This window comes from Phalacrocorax aristotelis, chromosome 1, assembly GCF_949628215.1.
Source record: "Phalacrocorax aristotelis chromosome 1, bGulAri2.1, whole genome shotgun sequence".
In the NCBI taxonomy this organism is placed as follows: Eukaryota; Metazoa; Chordata; class Aves; order Suliformes; family Phalacrocoracidae; genus Phalacrocorax; species Phalacrocorax aristotelis.
The window spans coordinates 202,215,291-202,242,244 of NC_134276.1; the positions used below are offsets into that span (position 1 = coordinate 202,215,291).

The window sequence follows — 26,954 nt, forward strand, 5'->3', positions numbered from 1 at the left end:
CCTCTACAGGGACACTTGATCAGATATATATTACATGTTTTAGCACCATAACCAAAAATGAATTCACTGGATGTACAATCCACAGAGTATTATGGACAATAGGCTAACAGCATGCTACCTTGCCTACCCAAACCCAAGGAATGACAGACAGTATTTGTAAAATTCCAGAAAATATTGTACTGACACCACCTTTCTCATCAGAGTCAGAATCCGATTCATCTGAGCTTTCAACAACTTCCATGTCATCTTCATCTTCATCATCATCATCATCTTCATCCTCATGATCACTTACTTCCTGAATTTCCTCCTACAAAATGTACAAAATAGAAAGATGTTGGAGCATGCCCACACTTTTCCTTCCCCCAGTCACTTGTAACTATCACTGTGAAGCCACAGTATTCACCTGACCCATTCCTAATTTCCTTTCTATAACCATGTAAATCTTTAAACAGATAATGAACAAATAAGCCAAACATTTCTAAATACTTACTGCTTCCAATTCATTATTCTCTCTCTCCGAAGTGCCTTTTTCATCTCTCTTCTCCTGCTCATTGTCTGTGTTATCCTCTTTGACACTAGCAGAAGAGGCACAGACACAAAATATTCACAAACTGAAATGTCACGTGCTTCCCATCCCCCAAACCAATAAGATGTAACTCCAAATAAAGATGAAAACCAAGGTGGTAGTTAGACAAAGGTACAGGTGTTGGGCATGGGTAAAACACAACTTCCAAACTCCCGCAGATAATAAAATAATGCTTAATTACTCTTAATCTTAGCTTGCAAAATAATGTTAATGTTTAGCACATTGTTTTAGGGCATATTGCACAACTGGGACAAGCGGAATGCACATCTTCATATACTACAGCAGTACTCATTTTGCATGGAAGTTGCAGTGTACCCAGAACAGCTTTTACAAAACAAAGGAAGAACATTGTGTGTAGGTACAACGTACATTACAGGTATTACTACACTCGCAAGCTATAACAGTTTACTGCGCTTAAAATAATCTGAAAATTTATAAGATTTAAACAATATCCTAGTTTATCATACTATAACTACTCTTTTGATAAGTTATCTACTTTGACATCAAGGGAATGCTCAAAATGGGCACTGATACAACAACAATAAAGGGTCGAGAAATACTGAATTTTTGCAATAGGACTGTCTGGCTCAAAAAGAAAGTTTTCCCAACTATCAAGATTACATTTTAGTATATTTCCATGCTTTTGTTTTTCAGACTACAGTTCAAAACTTATTTAAAAGTCAAGGATCTCTATATTCTCTCCTCTCTTGGCAACCTGAACTGTAGTGATGGCTTATGCAAATTACAGCAGGGTTTGTTTTGTTTTGAAGGTTTGGAGTGTTAGCCATTAGGATGAGTTATAACATTTTTAAGTGCACGTTTGAGACATCACATGAAAATGGAAAATTCAAAAGTCAATAACACTCTGCAAATTGTCACAGATCAAATGGCAGTCCCTCTAGCACTACATGTGCAAAACCCAAACCATCTCCAATAGATGGGAAATTGATAGAACAGGGCAAGATACCATAGTGGATAATAACAAAAGATGTGGTTAGGACTGCATAATGTGGAATCCACCTCACCCAACTTCAGCTGCATGAAAGTTTGGCATGTTACATGCTGTCACTGAGCAGGCAAGGTAACTAGAAATGCACATCTTCCTCCACCGACACCAAGGGGGGCTCAGACTCAAGGTCTAACTCTTAGGCAAATCCAACACGCAGTGCAGTGACAAGAAACGTTCAGTAGATTTGAGACACTAAAATTTGGCAAGTGACACCGAAAAGCCACCTTTAAAACAGAGCTCTACTCTTCAGAGTGCCAGTTAAGTAACACAGTGCTTCTGTGCACACGCGATATTTTATTACACTCTTTTTTAACCTGTTCAGTGATAACTGGTTCCTTCTGCCCCACTCATCACCAGTGAAACCAAATCCAGCTACAGCTGACCATGTGCAAGGCAGAAAGCTTTTGCTTGGACCGTCTGAATTCATGCAGCAGCTGAGGAGGCTGGAAGTAAACAGCCTAACCAGATTTGTACAAAAAATAAATGCCAAACAGGGAACACTGAGCCACACAGTCTCATTTCCACAGACTGCCATCTCACCCAGCCCACAACATGTTCTGGTTTATGTTGGTTAACATGCCTAAATGATAACAGATCTTAGCTGCAGTCTTCATACAGACTGAGGCAAATCCCCAGTTCCCCTTCTGCCTGCACACAGCACAGAGCTCACCACTACAGAGAATTTGTGTTCTGCCTAATAAAGGGGAGAGACAGGAGAGAGGAGAGCCAGCAGCTCTCCCAGGCAGAACTGAACTGCTTAACTTGTGTGCTACTGATCTGTGGATTCACATCACCTGCATGAATTCCGTGGGGTTTTTTTGGGATCAGACAGCTGAAGAAGAAAAGCTCCATTACTTTCATATTTAATGACGGTATATTTATCTTTTTAGAGCCCTCAAATTAAATGCTCTATATAACCAACTATTTTATCTATCACTTTGTCTGAAACTGAATTGAAGGAATGGTCAAGGCTCCAGTCACATGCTTTCAAAAATAAAAGAAGCAGACTTATCGGAGATGTGAAGGACCAAGACCTTCTTGATCTCACATACCAAAAATATTATCGTCGTACACTGCCTGCTATACATTTCATACCTTATGAGCTACTGTGCCTTCCTCCTGCCTTTCATCCCATACAGGCCATGCAAGAAAGAAATCTACTTAATTCTATGGCGGTTCCCAAAGGCACCACCTCCCCACAAACGCTTGCTCAACGCTGCAATCCCGGAGTCAACCTCAATTCCACAACAGAGGTTTCTTCCAGTTAAAACACTTGTTGAAAGTCAAAACACAGAAAATAATTTTGAAAAGGCAAATGAACTACTCCTGAAGCACCTATGAATCTGCCCAACTTCTTTTCATGTATGACAACCAGTTAATTGAAATGACAGGTAATTAAAAACCTGGGAAATATTCCAACCTTCTTTCTTCTTGACTGCTTTCCTCAAGTTTCTGTAGCCTTCAAAAGCACGAGGTACAGTATTGGAAGGCCAAGCCAATGAAGGACAAACCAGACAGTGAAAAGCAAAAGTGATAAGAAGGTAAAAAAAATGACATATGAGCTTGTGGAGTTTAAAACGAAATTTTAAAAGATACCATCAAGAGACAACAAGTAGTAAAAAGGCAATACATTTTGCACAGTTGGAAATTAAAACAAAGAAGCAGCATTTTTAGGTTAACTAATCTGTCACTGTCAACAACTGTAAATTCAAATTACACTAAGGAAGAAGTTTTTGATATAGACAATATATTTCATTTTGATAATTATTTCTAATACAAATTCAAAAAATCTCTTAGTTCTAGAAAAAGCTTTCTCTTCTTTTGCCACTTAAAACTGGGAGGTAAAATACCAAAAATGAAGCACGAAGTACTGCCATTGAACCAAAGTTATATATCCTTAGGAATATATCAGGAAAAAAACCAATGCACTAGTTTTATAATATGGTAACTGATAACATATTCTAATACAAAATAGTAATGAGAAATTTTGAGTACTAATATTCTAAATAATGTATTCTACATATAATTCACATAAAAATCTTCAAACTGCATTTATTTTTTGGTTTGAGCTTTCGTTGCTTGTTTTTAAATAAAAAGCAGAAAACTGCAGTTTATTTATCTGGGATTCAAAAAGTACATGCCAATGATTGCTTGTTATTTTTAAAAAAATTAACAAAAATGTGTATCAAGCAATGAGATGGACAAAGCATTAGTATTTTTACTTGTACTTTTTCTTCTTTAACCACTGTGGATATATCAGTAAAGAAATGTCTGCATAACTTATATAAGCATAGAGATGGTTTAAATTTCAACAACTACTGAAATTCCTCACGTTCCCACTACGAACAAGTTTTCAGCAAGAGCTTTTGCTGTCTTTTTACCTTTTCACCTACCACCTGCCATCTTCCTTCATTATCAGCTAGTACCTAACACACTGAATCCCATGTCATTTTATCACTATTTTAGTTTAATAAAGGCTAGGGAAGTCAAAAGGCAACAGTCAAAAAGAATTACCAGGTATGTAAAGCTGACATGGAAGGTTTGTTCCGGGGCTTTTGGTGAGTAGCTCATACCATGGAACACTCCAATCAAGCATGTCAGTAGTTCAGTAGCCAAACATCACTGCCATGTAAACGGTTTCCAATAAACTTTATGACAGATGCTTACTAAAGGCTACAGATATATAGCAGTACATACCTGCTGCTCATTCAGAAACTAGATCTTAGATCTTCAGGCTAGCTCACAATAATTTAGATAAGTTGTATGTATTTAAAATTATGCACCTTTCATCATACTGACCTATAACCAGGAAACAGATTAGGAAAGGCAGCAGGTGGGGCAGAACTAGTAACTAGGCTTCCCAATCCCACTTTAATAAGAAAATGCTAGTTAGGCAACTTTAAGAGAACAGCAATCCTAAAAAGAAATAGTACAGTAAAAGCAGCTAAATGCCTGTAGAAGACAGAAGTAGAGCAAAAAGTCCCTACCAAACTGCAGGGTAAATTGTCCTTTTGCAATACATTAGCATACCCATTGCCAATTCCTGAAATTTCAATAGAATAAAAATCCACAGTGATCTAACCTGAACACAGACTTTGCGTTTCATCAATTAGCTAGAAACACTCTGCAGGTAACAAGTGTGACAGGCTGTATGCACAATCTCTCAAATTCTAACATTTCCGAGCTTGTAAGGAATTTTTCTCCTAACATATGCACCTCAGAAATTTATAAATATTTATTACAAAGCAGTCTGCAGATGGACCATTAGATAGATTCAAACCTTATCAGCCCTTTGAAGAGCATGATCCCATTCTGTAGAACACAAGACCTGCTTTAAGAAGGAAGCTGGACCATCAAGAGGTCTCTTCCAACTTAAATTTTAATATGGTTCTCTATTTCTATATATGCTAGGATAGAAAACTGATCTCAAAAAGAGTTTATGGTAAGTAGTCCCTACTTCTGGGTCAGATCACTTGGCTATCCCCTGCACAAGATTATTGACCTTGTGTGAGCAAGTGTGACTGGACGCAGAAGCTTCTTTCAGGGGGGAATAGAAAAAAAAAACAAAAAACCCACCCACAGAAAAAACCAAACCAAACCAAAGAGAAACAAAGAAAATGAAAGCACCAAACCCAGAGTGAACAACCATGTGTTTTACTTGCTACTGGATGTGGAGTAAAGCTTCCAAATGTTTTTTTAAAGTGATCATCTATAATAAGAGATATATATAGTACCCTTTATTTCTGGTCACAGACCCATCTGCTGCCTAATACTCAGGCCCCAACCTAACAACTGGGGCTCTGTATAAGCATGTATTTAAATGTATGCTTGAATTTAAAATCTGTTGAAACATACAAAATCAAATCTCTTTATTCTTGCATTTACATTTAAAGAAGATATTGAAGTGTTTGGATGAAGAGAGGCCAGAACATTCTGCTGATTTCATTTAATACTTCTATCATCCCCTCAAGTGCCTACAAACATGAGACAGAAAAATCTATCAAAATCCCCATAAAAGTATAAGAGTTCCCTGAAAAAATTATATGCAAAGGAAGAATCTAGTTATTAAAATGAGTGTTCTTTACAAGTATCAGACATTTGTGTGGTGAATGGACTTACAGATATAGGACCTCAAATTGCAGATATCACTAACTCAAATCTACTTTATACTTCAGCTACTGTATTTCAGGCTTATACTGTTTTAGTTTTACTCTTAACTTGTAGAAGTAGTATGAAGGCCATTAGTAGAAAGAGTCATAGATCAACAGTGTGGAAATTTTCAAGGAAAAGGGAAAGATCTCTAATTGAATCAAAGTCTTGGAGTACACAAACAGATCCTTGCTGTACTAACTACTGTCTGAACAGGCATTTATATCAACATCTAACAGCATTTTAGTAGATGAGAAGTTGGACAGCAAAAAACAGCAAAGCATGATGTTGCATGAGAGTTAGAAAACCTCAAATTAAAGACATTCATAAAAGCAGAAAGATAAAGCAAAAGAAGCCGTTCCAAGAGCTACCAAAGAATTCCCAGCTATTCAGAATATCTTTTCTTCAGAAAGCTGTTTCAGTTTTAACATACGGTAGAAAAAAAGTTTATCATTTTTCTCTCTGAAAACTTCTGTTGAATTTCAGATGCATTTTAAAAACATACCAAAGTTTATGGAGAGCACCTGTGCTTTTACCACTGTACATAATTATATGGAAAAATTAATTACAGAGACATTCTTCTACAAATACTGCATACTTCACTGGAAGAAAAGATGTAAAAGAAAAACACCTATAACTTTAATGTGTTAGAGGGTTTGAAGGAACAGCAGTTTAGGATCTAAACCCACACAGCAACAACAGATGAATTTTAAACTCCCAGTGGTTAAAAAAAAATACACCACTCTACTAAAGGAAAACAAATAGCATTATAATTCATACATTACCTCTTTTTCTTTTTCCTTTCTTTTTTTTTCAGCTTTTCTAGATCTTTCTTGGCTATATCTAGAATTTCCATTGTCTCTTTCTCTGAAGAAAGCATAGAAGCAGAAAATGCTGATGGTCCACCAAAGTACGTGGATCTTGTTGACGCTCTTGACAAGTTGCGTCGAAGGTTTTCATTCACTGCTTCACTTTCTAATAATTTTGCTCTTAAAAACAAAAAAAAACCAAAACCAACCTGTAGACCATGAATTCACAAGTATTGCTAATGCAGGAGATACATACTCATTATAGCATCTGTAACTGCAATGCATTACCTTCAGTTTAAAAAGAAACTACAAACCAAGGTGAAGTCTCACAAAATACAAGTGTAGTAAATCCCTTGATGAGACCATTTTACACAATGGTTATGTATATTGTACATATATACCCTAGACAGAGCTAATTGTCTGTATAAATATACACACAGATATATGTACAGATATATATCTGCATCCACTGTATGTACATACACATTACACAAAAGCTACAGTATTACGTAGCTTTAACACTAACTAGGAATGGTCCAGGTTTGGGGTTTTTTTGCATGATACACCTCCAAGAAACAGAGAGCTAAAAACATTTAAATTAAAAAAAAAGTATTAAATAATTTAGAAGGAAAGCAGAATTTTTTAAACACTAAATTGTAACAAGTAATTTCTCAGTACTACCATTTACATATGAGGTTATGGAGTTATCTTAAAACAATCATTTCAAGTTTTGCTGTTCTTTGTGCAACAGTATCAAGTCATCGTCATTATTTAGGCAACATCTTACTTTCATTTCTGTCAGCTTCATCTTTAACATTTTACATTTTCTGTGGCCAAGGGCAACACCACCAGACGGTCTTCGAAGCTGAAGGACCACTGTCCTGAAGTAATCCCCACACAGGAAAACAACTGAATATTTACTTGCTAACACTACTTGTATTTTTGATTTTAATAAAAATTGTTCAAATATATATCATGCAAATACCTGAGATCTTCAATTTCTTTGATGTAATTATGAATCATGTTGCTAATTTCTTCATTTCCTTCTCCTTTGAAGAACAGGGCAGGGGGAAGAAAGAGAAAGATTGAGAAAGGACGTAACAGTATAAGTATCTGAATAAAGCTACTAGGCACAAGGTACCAGCAAAGATAGAGAGTCATACAGGCTACAAGTATAGATCTTATCTGATTTGTAGAACTTATTTCCTCCTTAAGCTACATTAAGTTTTTGGTTCTTTTGTGTCATATGATCAGGATGATTACAAGTCACTTTTTCTATTTCATTTGTTTTCCATATTAGCACCTTTTAAAAATGCAGGTACCATAAATCAAAAGTAACCTGACAAACAGTGCACAAAAAGAACAATGCAGTCATGCTAAGTCAATTTGTTCATTATTCTATGAGGTGAAAAGCAAGTCAACATTTATCCATATGTGTCCAGGTCGTCACCCAAAGCAAAATACTTAGGACCATGTAGAGCTAATCATACAAGTAATTCCTACCCAAAGGTATTTCACATTTCATGTTCCTCATAGTCCTAAATGAATGTCAAATTGGGGTACCAAACTATTTCTATTAATATAAGTCTCCAGAAACAGAGAAAATAATTATATGGGGGCCTATCCTTGCCAAAGCAGGCCCTACATTACTGTCACAAAGGCATCGCTTCATTGCAAGGGACCCATGAAGCAAGAACATATAACTGATTTAAGTTCATTAATTTATTGAGCAGTTTACACACATACACAACACACAGCATACCTGCTCTGGCTAGCACTTGGTTGGCCTGATCACTCATAAGTTGCGTTATTCTGGCTCTCAGGGCATCAACAGTCTCTTGCATTGCTTTAATTCTAACACGCAGGTTGTTGTTTTCTGTTTGCAGCATCGCATTTTCATGAAACATGTCATTGATGCTTTCAACACCTTCTTCATCTATAATTCTTTTACCCTTAAGAAAGTAAATACATTTTGTTACTTGTAAAGGCTGACCTACACATAAAAAAATTTTAACTTGGCAAAGGCAATCCACAGATTATTTGAAACTCCAAATAGACACTCATAGCAAAGTTTAAAACAACAGATAAATGGATAATTTTTAAAACATTGATGTCTGGCCAACACCTCAGCATTTGGGTCCTGTGTCATTCCATCTCAGTCTGAAATACAAGTCCTTGAAGAGGTTAAGAAACGAGAAGACAATTCTTTATCAAATCAGGACACTACCTCAGGGATAACAAAGGAGAACACTGTTTGGTAACCACATTTATTGCTGAAAACATCATTTGTTTGAAGTTTCAGGAAGAAATGGCTGCTGTGTCATATGAGTATTCAGATTATATAATTTAAAAATTATTTTTAAAACACAGTGTTTTAGCCGACTGGTAAGTTTTAAAAAGCAATACACAATAACTGTTCACATTCATTTATGTGCCAGTATAAATTATGGTCATTTTTGCTTTGGATGTGACTACTTCTCATTGCTGAGCATGGCAAGGTCAATTTTTGCCCTTCAAAAAGAAAACAGCATGCAGCATCTGTTAACATCATTGACATTCATTGATGTATCTTTTCTCTAGGGATGCAATCTAAGTTTTCTAAAAACATTTGGTAATCACTGGAATTAGAAATAAGGTTGCTATTAAATTTTTTTTAGTGCATGAAGTAGCCAACAAAAAGAAAACCCCAAAACAACAAAAAAAACCCAAGCTGTAGAACTACAAGCATTTTAAAGAAGTCCTAAGAGGATAAACTTACTGTTTTATATTCCATGAGTTCCATCTGTAGCCGTGTAATCTCACTGCGCAAAGCATTTATTTGTTGACTAGCCCTATCCTGATTAACCATCACCTTGTTCTTGATGTTCCGTGCCCGATTGGCATACTTTAATGTGTTCAAGGTTTCCATGAAATCTCGATCTGAAGGGCTCACACACGCTATCATGAGTGTTTGACTGCAAGTTACAAACATAGGTCAGCATTACACATCAGGAACAAAAAGAGTAAGATAACAGATCTTCAGGTAGAAGGCGAAACAAGAATAGTGACTCATAACACTTGTGAAAATATTCCTCTAACTCACAGCAGAAGACTGTTAACCACAAAGTTCAGCACTGTTAACACCTTGTATCACTCTAGCATAGAATAAGAGGTGTTAGATCATTAACTGTTCTACATGTAAAATTAAAAAAGCAATTAGTTGGTGTTCCTTTAAATGTTTTTCAAATTATATTCAGTTTGCCTAATCATACATAAACTGAGATTTAAGTCCTTAAGATCAACCTAAAGTCCTAGACAGTGATTTGGATTATGTAATAGTCAAGACTGCTTACTCTCATTAACCCCTGAAGTTTCTACCTACTTAATCTGAAAGTTGTCTTAATGTTCATCTTAGCTGTCCACGCTTGCATACAACTGCCTATGGTACTTATTGCCTACCTTGGGTTCTACCAAGATCCAAACTGCCAAAAATCTCTACTGCCTAAAAACTCTACTGCAAGTTCTCCTGTTCTCCAAAGGAAGCCCAAACTTAACCTTAGTACATCTGGCCAGAACTATTTTTTCCATGATTCACGCCACTACTCTTAGAGCACTTCCACAAAAAGCAGCAGGACTCAAGGACTAGGCTGGAGGGGGCTATGGACAACCATCTTCCTTTTGGGTTCCTACAACACCCTCTAGCCATCCCATCATGGGATATGCAGGGTGAGAGCATAAGTCCCTGCTTCAATTAAAGACTGAGCAGACAGACCAGCACGAACCAGTAGGACATAAGCAGAAAAAGGCAAAAAATTCTTCATCAGTGACTTCATCATTAAACAGGCAGATGGAGGAACCAGGGTCCCTTCCCTCTCTCCCTGGAGCACATTCTCATTTCACATCAGATGAGAACAGCCTAGAGAGGTCAGAACCAGAGTTCCACCCATAGATCATACTCTGAAGGTACCTGCATGGCCTAAATTCTCAACAGATAGCACAAAACACCTACATTTGAATGACTTAAGTCCTCCTCTCCAGGTTTGGAGGAATCTGTTTCTCTGTTGCATGTTAAAGCCTAGGTGGCAGTGTTAGGAAGAATGCACTGTACCCAGGGCAATGGAGCAATATCTGCATTAGGCAGACTGCATTCTGACCTTCACTTTCTGTAATTTCAGACTGAGACAAACAAATTAATCCCTTCAACCCTTTGTGAGGCAATTACCTTCACCATACACACTGGGAGACTAAACTGGAAGGAGTAACTAGCCTGGGGATAAATGGAAGATTCAGTTTCAGCAATTCTTCTGCAGACCTCCCGTGTACCTTTGTGTCAGTTCCCCAAACTGTTTGAGTTTAGTCCTCAAGATTGGAATATCTGAGATTGAGAACAAATTCTTAATTCTGACATCAGGACTACTTGTGCTTTCAGTTGAGAATGTGGTTACTTTTCTAAACCTCAGAGGACTGGTTCTGCTAGGTGTCTGCCTTGAAAACTGAACAACATGAACTCCACTTTCCTATCTGAATCGTATAATGGACTAGATTTTTAAAACACTGTTCTACTCCCTTTATTTTAACACTTGTTTAAACTACTTCCCTCCCCCAGAAGTTACAAAAGTTTGCATTTTTCATATTGTAGGATAAAAATCCTTTCCAAAAGCACCATTACTCCATATGCTTACTTGGAATTATACAAGAAACATTAATATTAAATACTGCTTCAGAACTGTTACAACGTATTTAAAATCAGCATTATGGTGAGAATAGTACAGTGCTACAATGCTTCCATCAACATTAACTCAGAACTCACTGCAATCTAACCTGAATCACTACAAATAAACCTTGTTTAAGTATTTGCAAAAGAAAAACAATGTGGACTGTAATATCTAGGGTGGAATTTGGAAGGATATGAAAATAGAATAACATATCTAATAATCTCTTTTCCCAGAAGAAAACCACTTATTTAATAACATTTAGTTTTCCCCTCACTTTTTGGTTGCCAGAACATGGATAAGAAGTTATTCAAATTGTGTTAATATGTATTCCTTAACAGCAAACTGCTAATTTGACACATCTCAGTATCTATATCACCTGGACAACTTGAAAAGTGTGCCATGTGAACCCCATGAGGTTCGACAAGGCCAAGTACAAGGTCCTCGCACCTGGGTCGGGGCAACCCCTGGTATCAATACAGGCTGGGGGATGAAGGAATGGAGAGCAGCCCTGTGAAGGAGGAACTGGGGGCACTGTTGGATGAAAAACTGGACAAAAAGCTGTCTGTGAGCTGGCAATGTGAGCTCACAACCCAGAAGGCCAACCATATCTTGGGCTCCATCAAAAGCAGCATGGCCAGCAGGTTGAGGGAGGTGATTCTGCCCCTCTTCTCCGCTCTGGTGAGACCCCACCTGCAGTGCTGCATCCAGCTCTAGAGCCCTCAGCACAGGAAGGACATGGATCTGTTGGAGCAGGTCCAGAAGAGGGCCACAAAAATGATTCAAGGGATTTAGCACCTCTCCTTTGAGGAAAGGCTGAGAGTTGGGGTTGTTCAGCCTGCAGAAGAGAAGGCTGTGGGGAGACCTTATTGCAGCCTTTCCATACTTAAAGGGGAACTATAGGAAGGATGGGGACAGACTTTTTAGCATGGCCTGTTGCAAAAGGACAAGGGGTCATGGTTTTAAACTAAAAGAGGGTAAATTCAGACGAGATATAAGGAAGACATTTTTTACAGTGAGGGTGGTGAAACAGTGGCACAGGTTGCCCAGAGAGGTGGTAGATGCCCCATCCCTGGAAACATTCAAGGTCTGAGCAACCTGATCTGGTTGGAGATGTCCCTGCTCACTGAAGGGGGGTTGGACTAGATGACCTTAAAAGGTCCCTTCCAATACAAACTGTTCTATCATTCTATGATCACATTAAAAAAAATAGGTGGTGGTGGCAGGGGGTGTCCGCAAATTTAACATCAGAATAGACGTAGAGAATATACCTGAATATCATAAATGCTCTGGGACAGCATTTGCTATGCATATTCTATGCTAAACTATGCATTTTCTCCTGAAGAACAGGAGGGGGAGCAGTGGAGCTGTAAAATGGGAAAATATTTGCGAGTCAAACTATTTCAAAGTGCAATTTTAGAAATAGTTTGAAAAAATCCTCATTAGCTAGTGTATTTGATGTAAAATTTAGGTAAAAAACGCTATTTGTAACTATTTCAAGACAAAGCTTAGAAAAGCTACACTCGATTTCTGCTGATTTATTAATAATTCTTGATCATCTTCCTCCCTTAAGCACTTCTGAAAATTTTAACATTTTTTACTTGTTTTGTCTGTCTCTTTGCTTTTCCTACCACTACAGTGCTGCAGGGTGTTGCTGAAATTATCTCTCTAAAAAGAATTCCCTTTCACTTTTCCCTATTCCTTTGTGAAATGCCCAGAAAACCTCCTGCCCTCCTAAAAACTGGATTAAGAGTACTACCTTGCTAAAATATACTTAACTAACATGTACAAATACAAACGGGGGTGTAATATTACAAACACAAAATTTGTATTATTTTAATAAGTTTTTTTAATGTTTGCCTCTCTTCCTTGCCTGTGCATTAGGTATACAGAACAGGTTCATACAAACAACAGTAGTGATACAGTAGTTTGTTTTTTATTAGGCTGTAATCCAACATCAGATAACTGGACATGTGCACCATACCCTGAGATATACAACCTTTACAAAAAGATGGCAGTGTCTTGTTAAGCTCCTGCACGTGGTGATCAGAGCAAACAATTATGCACTATTTTTAAAAAAAAAAAAAAAAAAGTATAAAAAAAGATCTCTGAAGAAGTAACTCATCACTGGTTTAAACTATGCTGTAATTGGTATGGCTAAAACACAACAATGAAGTTTACCATTTATGCTGTCTATAATATAAAGATGTCCTCATGGAAAGGATTTGTCCTGGAAATGGTAGCTTCTAAATAACCCAAAGCTTCATGCCTGGTAAAGCTACAATAACACTGAAAAGAACAATGTAAAAACCTTCTTTAAAATCTTTTTCCTGCATCTTTTCCATGCATTGCCAGTGTTTTCTATCATGACAGTATTTAATATTCAAAACCTCCCTCCAACAAAAAGAGTGGCTATTTTTATCCTTGTTTAATGTTTATTTTACCTTCTGAAGATTATGTACTCATTCATGTTCATTCACAATGAAATACTTAAAATGTTCTAGGTTTCATACCTGTTTCCCCCAAGAGAGTCTTGAAGTAGCCTTGTAAGCTTTGAGTCTCTGTATGGTACATGCGTTGCCCTCTTACTTTTATCTCCTAGTGCACTTATTACGTTGCCAAGTGCCAGCTATAAAACACCAAATCACGTAATGCACAAGTTAAAATCAGTTCCTGAGTAGTTTTATTTAAAAAAAAAAAAAAGCTATAAACTGAGGTCTGCATATTGTGAAAAAATTATGTTAACTTTCATGAGCATATTGAAAAATTTCTGAAGATTTTTACATTTTACAGTAGACATCTATAAACTTCCATGCCATCAACAGTGAATCAGATCACTTGCAGCCTGGTGCTAGGTGCTTAGCACAATTTTTGTGTACTGTCTATTGCTATGTCAGTCACAAACTAATAATAGAACTACTTCATATAACAATCATTTACTTTCAATTATTATTAAAGCTGATCTCTACTTCTAGCAGTAGCTATATTTTTTTAAAAATTAATTTTATCAATCTGCTATATGCTAGATTAAGAATAAGTTATGGGGCATTAATATAAAAAAAAAAAACCAATAGAATTTACTACCGCTACTGATATAAGAAATGTCTGATGAAGATTTAAGCATTTAAGGCTTTAAATTATGAAGTTCATAGCTATCCTATTTCATTGTTAAGAAAAGGTCTAAAATTCATGTTTATAAGAAACCTAACATTTGGCTGTAAAATTCTTCTTAATGTGCAACTGCAAGTACTTCAATCAGATTATTCATATGCCAAATTAAAGGATATTCCTCTAGATGGCACCCTGTACAGCCAGTTCTTTGTCTTGAAAATGGTCTTACTGCATCCAGCAGTGGAAGAACTGCATATACACCACATTCTCTGACTGCTTGGAAGTGTTTAAATCACTGTCAATCTGTTTCCGAAAGCTGAGGGCTGGAATTCACTGTAAATGAAAGTTTTGTGTTCATATAAAATATCACTTTTATTACACTGATTGTCACCTTTGTGCATTTTGTATCCTATTTGTTAAGGATGCATCTATGTACCCTATTTGTTAAGGATACATCAAATTTCTGTTGGCTCTGTGCTTATATCAATGATGAAATTGAACTGAATTCTCCTTCTCTTCCATATAATACAACCAGAATAACTACAGAATATAATCACTGTTGTGATGGCAAGAGAATCACTAAGGAAGTTCTAATTGCAGAATACCTCTCTGGTACTATATGTTCTTGATCAGTTAAGCTTATTCATCATCCACGTTTTACTCCTTGTTAACTGCTTGTAATGTTCTCCAATTGTTTGAGTCACCACAGAATGAAAAATTAGAAAAAAGTGAAAGGAATCTCTCTACAATATCTTTTAAAAGTCAGAGTAACTAACTATATTTTACAACCGTTTAAGTACTGTAATTTGCTAGTTTGGGTCTAGTACAACCAAGAAAATGTTAGCAAGCCAGAACCCAGTAAGAATCAATATATGCTTTTACATCTCACGCTACAGTCCTTGTCTCGCACAGGATGCATTTTTACTTTAGGGGTTTCTAAAAACAAGTGATCCAAAAAGGAAGATGGCACTAAGCCTATGGAAACAAATTATATAGTCTTACTAGTCCACAGTTGATGGAAATGCCTTCTTTTGCCCTTTCTCCCGTAGCTCCCGTCCGCTTTAACCTTTCCGATCCCGCTAGATCAACAAAATGGAACTTGGCAGTAAGAGTTTCAAATTCATTCATCTCAGAAGATTCAGATATTATCCTGTTATCGGTGGCATTATCCTGAAATAAAAGAGAACCCATAAAGCTTGGTAAGATCTTTCACATTAACATTTGTCTACTGCAAAGTTCAATCAACAATTATTTATAAGACTACCTATTTGTCATGTCCACCTCCTCCTTTGTTTACTCATTCTCTTATAACAACATCAGTATCTCTCAGAAAACTCTCCATTTTAGTCATATCCACTAACATATCATTCTTGAAGACTGCGCTCTAGATGCACATGAACACCAATATACTTATTACTTCTAAATATGGGCTACAATTGTTTCAGGGCAGAGGAGAATATATATATTAAAAAACACAAAGCTCATCAGCAAGCTGGGCAACAAAATTTGTACCTCTCCTGGAATGCAAGCCTTAAATCAATTGTCAAAGGAAATTGATTCTTTTAAAAGTAACAATAATGCTACTCGCCTGAATTACCAGTTCATAAGTCTGCCAAATAACTGAAAGATATTTTGATTTTATACCTCCCTAATCCCCACCATCATCTTCCCTGTGGCATGATTCTTCAGCTTTATTTTAGGAATAATTTTTTTTTAAGTCAGTTTTCCACCAGCATTTTTGACTTGACCAGGAAATAAGGCCGGAAAAGGGACAAGAGAGAAAGATTACATTCCTTTCTTCCCCCCTCCCCTCCCTAGTAAGTTGTAATAACTGGTACCTGATGCACACTTCCATCAGTGCAGGGAGTCTGCCCAGGAGCACACTGCTCTGCGGGCAGGTGCCACAGCCTCAGCCTCTTTGCACAGCACTAAAATGATTTTTTTTTTTTTTTTAGATAATCCCAAGCTTTTTTTCTGTCATGTATTGTAGCTGTACATATACTGTGGAGTTTCATTTTACTCTCCTTTTGTAGCAGTTTCAGAAGAGAAAAGGAGCTGTGCCACTTCCACGAGACTGGACTATCACACCTTTTCAGCTATTTTGATGTTTATACTGCTGGTGGATCACTCTCTCTCCCAGCTCTCAAAGGACATCCTTTCTCTTGCTCTCTGATTAACAAATCCTTTCTCTCTTTCTTGTTTAGTAAACCAAACGCACATCCAGAAACCTCTGAGGAGGAGCACAGATGGTGTGAACGCAGTGCGAGGAGCAGCGTGTCTGTGCACTGCAGCCCAGGGCACCGCGGCCATGCGCAGAGGGACAGGCACAGAGCGGACACCATCATCCCAGGAACTGTGTTGCCCTAGTAACAAAGGTACCCCAAAACTGTTTTCTACAGATGGCAGGAACAGAAACTTGAGCTGCGTCTCTCCTGGCTGCCCAATAAGGGCTGTATTAATTTGTATTCCTGGAGTGTTCAGAGGCCAATGCCAGGTCTAATCTCTACTCTTCTAAATACTGCAGGGAAAGAAGAGGCTGCAGTCTTCAGATTCAGGGTCTAGCAATATCCTGCTCCAGATAGTCAAATTATCTTGCTCATATCTCCCAAAAAAGAAGGAACAAAACCACTTTTTGACACAATGCAGGAGGCAGCCACCTTTTAACAGAAGCCACAAACTTCTATTAAAAACCAGGCAGGGCCAGGCAAGAGTCCTGTGGGTGGCTCAGCTGGTGGGGAAGGCTGAAAGTGCACCAGTGCAGGTGGATTGCTGTGCTGACAGGCTGCTCCCAGGTGAGATCTCACTCTCCAGCTACCCAGACAGTTTTCAACAAAACCTCCAGGTGGACAGTGTCACTATGGGGTGACCACAGTGCCCTGTCTGGCCTCCAAGTGTGGTGCCAGCCCTCCCCGAATGAGAAGACAGACAGTTGACCACACCACCAGTTCCAGAGTTTTCAGCATGGAAAACAGGAAGAAGTGTTTTTAACAGGTGTATAAAGTAGGTCCACATACCGCAAAGTACCAGGGAGCAACCCTCATTTGACTGCAAATGATTATTTGTAGTGTTTAAAAAAATGCATTACAAATTCAATTCACTCTTCCACATGCTTAAAAATGTGATATCTATGTGTAAAATGCTGGCCAGGTACTTCAGAATTCACCAAAATATTTACAAATTTTGGTATCTTTAGACTAATCAAATTAAATCCCCCTGAAGCTACTGCAGTTTTCAGTAGTATGGATTTATTCAGAACCCTCCTCTTTACAAGATACACCAACAGCAACTAACAACTGAACATCCACATGAAAAAAAATATCTAAAACTCAGCTCCATGTACATTCATAGTTTAAATTTCAGGTCAAGCACATAGACTTAACAATACACCTGAACCCCAAATATATGTCTATTTCAAGTAAATTCACTAAGCTTCAGAATCAAATGCTTTTCTACTTGCTCATTGTTGGATATCAGCACTTAATCTGGAATATCCAAGAATTTTCAGTTAGCTGACTGCAAACTTAAACCCACTAACTACTAAGACACTTAAAAACGCTTGCCCAATTAAAGACAAATTACATTTTAACTTTCTTACTTGTATATGTTGCAATGAAATACTGAAAAAAACACTAGAGAAGAATGGGCAGGTTCATGTGAGAGGCTGCAGTTTATTGTTGCCTCTGGCTAGAGGATGGTTACATATGCACAGATTAAATCAAATTATTATAATGCTTCACAAATTCATCGAGCATGATGACTGCAGCATCTTTAGTAAGTGCAATTCAAACAGCAGCAGCTGCCGAAACAATATTCACATTTTGAAAAATGGTTAATAAAGTTTAATAACAGCAAAGATACATACAGTGTTAAATGCAGGACAGACTCTGGTTTGACATAAGTGTATAGTAAAGATAGCATGTGACCGTGAGCTCTGAACATTCATCTGAGTGCTGGCAGTGGTTCGAGACAAAGCCCCCAGCTTCAAGCATTGCATCATCTAGAAAAAAGACAAGAAGTACATCGTGTTGCTTGCTGCTTAAACAAAACGTGTTCCTATAACACTTACTGTTTCAGATATAAATAAGCTTTTTCTCCTTGCTATGATTTCAGTTCCTATATGCCAAAAGCATGAAGATTCTTAAATAAGCAAACTAAAAAGGAAGGATTTGTGGCTTCTGAAAGAAAACACTTAAAATTTTGTACCCCTCTTTCACTTTCCCCTGGTAGTAACATAGCAATCTTCCTTCCATTCACCTGTGGCAAAAATGGACAATTTCTGTAATTTTTGTTCAAAAAGATACAGTGCAATAACATTTGTACTTGGATTTGCAATGCACAGACACTTATGAATAGCAATTTACATCACATCAGTCATCATGCAAAGCTTTCCTGCCACAGGAAAAATAACATAGTAAGATTTGGGAGGTCGAATTTACACACATACCAAAATTTTCTCCCACAGCAGAACTATACTATTACCAAAAGTCTGTTTCTAGCATTAAGTGAAAATGGTATGAAGTTAATATCAGAGACTTATCAGATTTAAGTGTACAAAAAACTAAAGAAAATAACAATTTCATCTAAACTTTACACCTCAATGGTCTGAGCTGCAGAGGTTAGAAACCATAACCTCTATTTTTAGCTGATTATCAAAACAGACAATATTTTTAGAAAACACTTGGTACACTACGGAGTGATTTATTTTCAATGATCACCTCTGATTCCCCATTCACAGTTCGGGTTGTAACACCCACTGTATAAATTCCTCCTGCTGAATCTTCATGTATTTTAATATTTGATTTTTTATTCTTTGCATCAATATCACGTGTGGTATCAAACAGATCAAGAATTTCTTCATTGTAAAGCTGAGGAGAAAAAAAAAAAAGACAAAAAATGTATATTACTTTAGGAATTCCTCCAAAAACTAACAAATCATGCATGGCACATACAGAAGGTTCTAAAAATCCAACTGCCCAGGCGCTTAAAAAAGGATGCTGTGAGAATCCAAACTCACAAGGACAATAGGATGATAGACAGAGCAGCTGCAAATCAAGTCATCTGCCCACCTTAATATTATGCCACCAAAAGAAGCAATAACTTCCTCTACATTGTCAGATCTGAGAGAAAATGCTTTGGTGGTGCCAGGGAAGGGGAGGTACTTGGTGCCAGCAGCACAACAGCGGCAGTGGGTTCTGTGACAGGCACCTGCTGTCTTCAGGTTTGACCTTGGGCTTGGCTTTTGTTTTGTTGATTCAGTTGGCTGCACCCTCCTCCAAACACTTCAGACTTACTCCACTTGCTCTCCCTGCCATCACACCTTTTCTAATCTCCTCTCTCACACCTGAAAACTTCTATGTCTCTCTTTCATGTAGATAAACTGCTCCTGCCCTGGAAGGAATTTAACATACAATAGTTTTTGTGTAAGCTGCTTATTAAAGCCACCAACAAGCAAGCCAAAAATACTGTGTTGTGTTTTCTTGAGCAGGGCTTTTGTACTTTCCTCCGTACAATACTTACACTTTGGTGCCCCAGATTTAGTTACAACTTTCAGGCACAATCATATAAGCAACAGCAACTATTTACTACATGTTTCAGGCTGCTTTATGTTTACTGCCTGTTTCACTGGGTCTGCTGAAGGTAAGTAAATGTACATTTAGTGGTCTTCCAACTCAATATCATTAAGCACACCAGACTTTTACGTCAGTAAATTATATCAGAACCAGCAAGGACATCAGAAATTACTATGCAGTTATCAGTGTTTGAGGAGAAAGATTATAATTTCATAGGAATGTTCTGGGTTTTAGGAAAGGTGTTTAGATCCAGCTGAAGATAACAGAGCAAACATCAAAAACCTCCCATAAAAAGCAGCATCGCACTGGGAATCTCATGGCCCAGGTCTCTGCTGATGTACACTGGGACAGCTCCAGTACTTCCAATTTGGTTATACCAATTCACTTCAGCAGAGCTTAGGCCAGACTGATTAAAACCCTGATCAAAGTCCCTAGGGAAAAGCCAAGTAACCACTGCAATTGATCTGTATTCACCCACTGTACTTTCTCATACACTGAAAGCAATAAGCTTTCTCCTCTCACAAGTGAAAATTCATCCTTGCAGAAAAAAAGCTCAGCATTTGTGCATATGATGCTTTTAATTCTTTACATATTAAAAAGGAATTATATTTAATTATTAGGCATAAATGTTCTAAGTAGGAGCCTTCTTACTAATGTTTTACCTTGCTAAGTGCAAACTAACTGATGTCACAAATTAGAGAGGATCCTGATAGTCCCATGCAATTGTAGGTGCACTGCAATGCCTATCTTTTGAAAAAAGTTATCAGAAAGCAAGGAGTTGAGAGAGGCAGACTGCAGCAATCTAAAGAAAAGCGAGCATGTAGCAACCAGAAGTCACTGTTCCCAATAATTATCCAGCTGTCACACTTGAAAGTTATTCCAAAAATCAAACATTGCTTCAGCTTGTTCAATGACTAAAATATTGTTTATGTAATCCACAGCGCCAATGGTAGATAGGATGGGAGGAAGAGGACACTTTCTGATACAAGAGTAGTATATAATACGTAACTAATCAGAAAAAGCTCTTCCTGGGAAAATGCCAATTTAGCCTCAATACAATAAAAAAATTTACCCAAAAAAGACATTTTGTTAAGGGAGAAAGTATTATATACACATCATTTAACCTTTCTCTAAATTAGATAAAGAGGACAGGTTTTAGAATATACATTTCCTTAAATGTTGTAACAGCTGCAATTCCATACGCCATTCATTTACAATTCAATTACCACTCTATTTTGGGACTCTCACAGTCACATTTGTAGTATTATGGCAAAACCACAAGGAATTCAGAAACTACACTGGTTACTACTCCTTACAGTAGTGATGTTGCAGCTGCCTAAGGAGAAATGAAGCTGCAGCTCCCCGACATGCAGAGAGAACAGAAGAGTACAGCATTCCCACGGCCCACACTCACGCCTAGACTCTCTCTAGGCAAACATCAGCCAGAGCAACAAAAAGCTCTGCTTAAGGTTAGCAGTGACAGATCTATACTAGTGCAAAACTAATGCCAGCTTGTTAATCTTTAGAACAATTATAGGAATATATTACTAAAGAACCTACTTTACTTCAGCAGTAATAAAACAGACAGCTTTTCTCTTGGGTAATTTAGAAATGGGGTTTTCTCCCCCTGAACCAGATAAAGTTAAGTTACAAATACTGAACTAAGTAATACAAATTTACACCTGCTCTTCCTTAAATTGGTTCCTCCTCTCTGTGTGCTTAAAGTATCAGATTTTGCAGCTTGGTAGTGAACGTAAATATGTTACGCCCAGATCAATCAATTTAAAATAGTTCCATGGGCAGGAGACACAGCATAAAAGCTGCAAGACTTAAACCAACAGCCGCTGCAGGTTGGAAGGATCACAGATGTTATGGCCTCTGTTACCAGTAGTTGAGTCTGCAAGAAAACAGGAAGGGAACCGTTTTTCCACAGCACTGACCCAGGTTTTCTCTGGGCCTAATGAAAGGGGGAACCATGACAGAGAAGCCCAGTCCTAAACCACTGGGGATCACAGAGAGAAGTAATTTTATGCTAGGTTTCTTCTTTGGTGAAAGGAATATAACAAGTCTCCTGAACAGATTTTGAAAGCTAAAGAAACCTATAGCAAAACAATTCAAGCAGGCAAAGCATGGTCTCTATTCAAAAGCACAAAGTATAATTGATTTTTTTTTTTTTAATAGTTTCTTTAAGGTTTTGTAAATAATTGCAAACAAATGTGTGCTGCAGAAAGGGATTAAAATGATGACTAACATAACTATTACTACACTTCAAAATAGTGCTGCAAAGGAAACTACTAAAATAATTGGAATAAGATAAAAAGGTTCTTTCAAAAAGAGCTAAAGTAAATTCCATTAAATTTCCTTTTGAAATTTTGAAGATTAATTCAAAACATCTCATGGGAAAAGAATGTAAAAGTAGCAATCAGAAAAATGTTGAATTGGCTTTCCAAAAAAATACATTAAGTTACACAGACAAACACAGACTGTATTTACCTCTAAAAACTGTGCATTCACTTTAAAATCTGGAGGTGGAAGTCCTTGTTTAATAGCCGCTTGTTTTTTTTCTTCAATACATCTGAAAAGATGCTTCACAGCACGTGATATAATGCCTTGTTCCTCTTCTGTTATGTTGACATCAAATCCAGTGCCCATGGTGTATGTTTTGCCAGCACCTGTCTAAATCGAAAAGGTAGTCACTAGAACACGTTAATAGTACCGAATCATTACAGAGAAATGCAGTTTGTGAACATTACTGCTGGATAGTGACTACTAAGTCATCTTTGCAATATTAACCTGCACAATAACAGGTCATTTTGAAAAATGGATAAACAGTGGGAGTTGGGCAAACTCTACTGTTTATCCACAGATCACATACAAGAAAGCAGGGACCAGTTCAATCTTTTGTAACTTTTCCCCTACAAGCTTCCTCTAAGCTGCTTACGTCAGCCTTGAGGTACCATCTCTGAGGTCAAAAGAATATGTTCATGTTTTCAACTGAGACTGCTAATTAAAGCATATATTTTGGAGGTTGAAGCAGCATTTGCAATTCATTACTGAAGTAGATCAAATTACTCTCTTAATTATGATCTCTGAATATCTCAGGGAAAATATTACCATTGCTCTCAATTTATAGACAGCTCTGAAAAATACAAGCTCTATCTTCACTAGGAAAATAGCTTAATTAAATGTGGAGTCCTATAGAAGACAAGGTAGTGTTGCATTTTCACTTAATTAGCAGGTCAAGGCTAAAAGACAGTATCGTGCATAATATTCTACTAAACTGGATCTGCAAACTGCTTTGTTTCACTCGGACTAGACTTCTCCTAGCTAACTTGAGATATGACATTTAACAGGCAAAACGCAGCCTCCAAGTCCAAATTTTATGCAATCAATTCCTAAAGCAATATTCAGAAGACAATAACATATTCTCTATACTGTGCTCGATGATATTTCAGCTTTGAGAAGTAAATAGTGTGCTCGGTGTACTGAGAGGGCGTGCTCTCTATGAAAAGTTCTCAGACTTTGGAATTTGATGTCTACATTTTGCCCACAAACAATGTGGCCTGAAGTTCCCTAGGATCTATTTTAAAAAACCTCCTCTTCCCAAAAACATATGAAAATTAATAATTTCTCAGAAAAGAATCTCAGTACAACCTATCTCTATATATCAACTCATTTAAGTCACTAATTTGTATTGCTACATTGGGGTGAATTCAGGAATTATATGGACTCATGCTATTTTCAGCATTACTATTAATTCAGTCCTATTGCCTACATATGTCTTCTGTGTTTCAATTGTCATTCTGCATAGAATCTATACAAACTCCTAAACAGTATTCTACAGAATCTCTCATTTAAAATAATACCAAGATGCTAAAAAACAGGTTCATGCATTCCAAAATTTAAGAAAGAGCAGTTACAAAGTAATTACTTTAAAATAAAATTGTAAAGCTTACTTGACCATAAGCAAAGACAGTAGCATTATAGCCTTCAAAGCAACCTTCAATCAGTTTTTCTATACATTGGATATAGATCTCTTCTTGCTGCGAGTCAATGTTAAAGACATAATCAAAAGTGAAGGCCTTATCTTTTCCCAAGAACACTTGAGGTTCGCCAGGTGTGACAGATGTACAAATATGGCATCCTTCAATCTTCTCTTTAGCTAGCTGTGGTCTAATTCTGTTTGGAAGAGACAAAAAGAACTATTAGAAATTCTCATCCTCAGAAAGAAGAGCATATAAACAATGTCAATAAGAGATCTGAAAAGAATTTCTTACTGACAGAAAAATGAGAATTTTTCATCACACCAGGAAACTTCCAGCTGTCTGAGCCACGGGCTGCCTATATCAGAACCCCACTCATACAACTGTTCATGCAAATGTGATCTTCCCTGAAAGTTCACCAAACATCTTCAGGTTGATGACCTGCCTAGAACTCTGAATGTTTCCATATGTATACTATGCGTTACTAGAGAGTAACTTGCATGACCCATTCCATAATTTGAAATGCAGTTTTCCAGTTTTATCAGACTTCTTCATGATTTCATTGTAAAAATTTATTTTTTTCTAATAGCAACATAAAAATGACAAAAATGCAGGATACTTTAAGTAGTAATTTTGGAGCAAGAACCCCCAAAGCCTATATGGAATATATCTATACCTATATGGAATATATCTTCTTAAATGAAAGTCTCCTTGCTACAACAGCAAGGAGGCCTCTCACATTTCTTTTCCTTTGACAGGAAAGTAGCTTTGTCACAAACAGAACACTTCTGTGAAATGTTTGGCTTCAGTGAAGCAGCATACCTTCAGAGGAAAGAAAAAGAACAATATCTAACAAGTTCTAAAGGTAGGAGTGTCTCATTCCTCATTATTTCCCCACTGAGACAAATTCCAGCTTTTATTTCAGTTTGTTCAGTTTCTGAAAAACTACTTCATAGAATATATGAAGTCTGAGATAGTTGTATTCTATCATGTTATTAACTCCTCTGTGTTCTTAATACTCTTGCAGTCTTGTCAAAATTGAATTCATGGGTTGGCTCCGTGACTAAAGAAAATTGTGGAAATCTGTGATACAATTAGTTTAATGGTTAACTAACAGGAATAAAACTCTGGCCAACATAACATATTATTCTAGCTGTATTTAACTAATAATTTGTTTACAAAATTACTTTTTTTTCTTTTTTAAGTGTTTCTCAAAGCAGCATCAAATTCAATAGACTGCAGTTTAAAAGACGGGACAAATAAGGCTATATGTAAGGATGACAAAATGTCAGCAGTACAGCTACATACAAACAAAATCATGGAATATATTTTTTTTAGATTCTCCATTTATATCAAACTTCAAGTACCTATATTTACCTTTGTGTGGCTACTTTCAGTTACACAGTGTCAAAGTTGAAGATCTGTATACACAGAGTATACTTTAAAGGCACATATTTGTTTCATATTCCATGCTTTAAGGGCCATGTCTACAGTAGCATTTGGTTTGGAGTAGCTGTGCTGTCTTGAAACAAACTCCCCCAACACCTTCACTTACCACATGCCGGTCTGGTTCACAGAGGAGTTTCAGTGTGCACATATTATACCCCTTTCAGAGGGAACTAAGCCAAAACACTCCACTCCAAACACACAGAACTTGTTCCAAAATCTAATAGAAACATAAGGGCCCAAAGCTACCCTCTGATCTACAGCAACCATGCCAATGCTTGCTGGTCCAGTGAGAGCTAGTGTCCAGCAACTCCAAGTGGACTATGTATATACACATGTACTTTAGTTCAAGCTAGAAATATCCTGTACAAGTTGCCCAGAGCATGATGTATCTTCTTTTGTTGCAGATTACTTATTTTTCACTCAGGGGTATGCATCACTATCAGGAGTACTTTTCAAAATTTTTATTTTAGAGGTTTCATTACATCCCACTGTGTGACACTAGAGAATAACCATAATTTATTTTTAAGGTCTTCTGCACACTAATTCCTTTATGGAAAGTTCATTAAGGATCAGGCATACCTCTCTTGTCAGCATACCCTCTAGTATAGAGTGGAAATTAAGCAGTCCTTTGAAAATACCATTAAAGGAAAGATTATATGGTGTGTAAAATAGGCATAAATATTCTACAGTATTTGCATTAAAGACACAAAGTACATAATATAGGTCACAGATTTTTCTCTGTAATAACAATCATTATCATAAGGTTTTTCCCTTTAAATCAAATAAGAATGCTAAAAATAATTCAGGATTTACATAGCTCCTTCACTAAGCAACTTGACCCATTAGCACCTGTGTCCACTAAACACAAAACCTGGCAAATATGTAGAGAAGTTCATAATAAAGTTTATTCCTTCTAAATTAAGTAACTTTTAATTCTAGGTAGAGAGAGAAAGTCTTCAAAAAGGAATTAATCATATGCTTTCCCTAAAAGCACTCTACACAACTGGAAAGTTGAACAAGTTAAACATTGTAGCATGCTGTCTATAACACTTAATATTTAGAAAATGCCAGCTCGGAAGGTTATTCTACTGCCTTATTTTAATGCAGTGAAGTCAGAGGGCAAGCTTCTTTTTAGGACTAAGTACTCTTATTCTTTCACTAATCCAGTGCAGACAGCACAAAGGCAATCAGTTTTTCTTATAAGCATTAACTCTGAGGGCTTCTAAAGCTCCCAGAGGTACTTCTTGCATTGTTGAACTTAAAAAGAAAAGTTTTTCTTCATATATTTTCATTCTACAAGTTAGTGCTAAAAGCCTTTCATTCTATCTTTTAAAAAAACAAAAAAACAAAAAAATCTAAATTAATTTTCTATGCCCAGGAATTGATGGCAATTATGACAAGTGCTGAATAATTCTCTCCTTTCTACTAAGTAAAGGCTCAGAGTGACCACAAAGAGGAACAGCATGCCTAAAATATCAATGATTTGCATGATAATTATTATAGTGATGACAGGACTGTCAAGCGAATACTTTCGATGTCGGCCTGTAGAGACTTCCCATGAGAATCCTCCCAGCTAGCTCCCTGCCTTGCAGCCAGG

At 37.0% G+C, this 26,954-nt stretch overlaps 1 protein-coding gene across 10 annotated transcripts in view; it reads right to left on the reverse strand.

Moving 5' to 3' along the window:
- Positions 1 to 26,954, reverse strand: part of KIF21A (kinesin family member 21A) — a 94,229-nt gene that overhangs the window by 36,526 nt on the left and 30,749 nt on the right. For 7 of the 10 annotated variants that reach the window (XM_075081335.1, XM_075081333.1, XM_075081331.1 and 4 more), the window contains exons 2-14: positions 23,882 to 24,104; positions 22,419 to 22,601; positions 19,071 to 19,220; positions 18,218 to 18,352; positions 15,358 to 15,525; positions 13,758 to 13,873; positions 9,312 to 9,507; positions 8,316 to 8,505; positions 7,539 to 7,602; positions 6,530 to 6,733; positions 3,016 to 3,054; positions 491 to 575; positions 190 to 307 (exon numbers count right to left, since the gene is read on the reverse strand). In XM_075081335.1, the coding sequence (XP_074937436.1) occupies positions 190 to 307; positions 491 to 575; positions 3,016 to 3,054; positions 6,530 to 6,733; positions 7,539 to 7,602; positions 8,316 to 8,505; positions 9,312 to 9,507; positions 13,758 to 13,873; positions 15,358 to 15,525; positions 18,218 to 18,352; positions 19,071 to 19,220; positions 22,419 to 22,601; positions 23,882 to 24,104 (1,871 nt within the window). The remainder of the gene's footprint in view (positions 1 to 189; positions 308 to 490; positions 576 to 3,015; positions 3,055 to 6,529; positions 6,734 to 7,538; positions 7,603 to 8,315; positions 8,506 to 9,311; positions 9,508 to 13,757; positions 13,874 to 15,357; positions 15,526 to 18,217; positions 18,353 to 19,070; positions 19,221 to 22,418; positions 22,602 to 23,881; positions 24,105 to 26,954) is intronic. The other 3 variants (XM_075081334.1, XM_075081329.1, XM_075081328.1) reach the window with 1 other exon arrangement.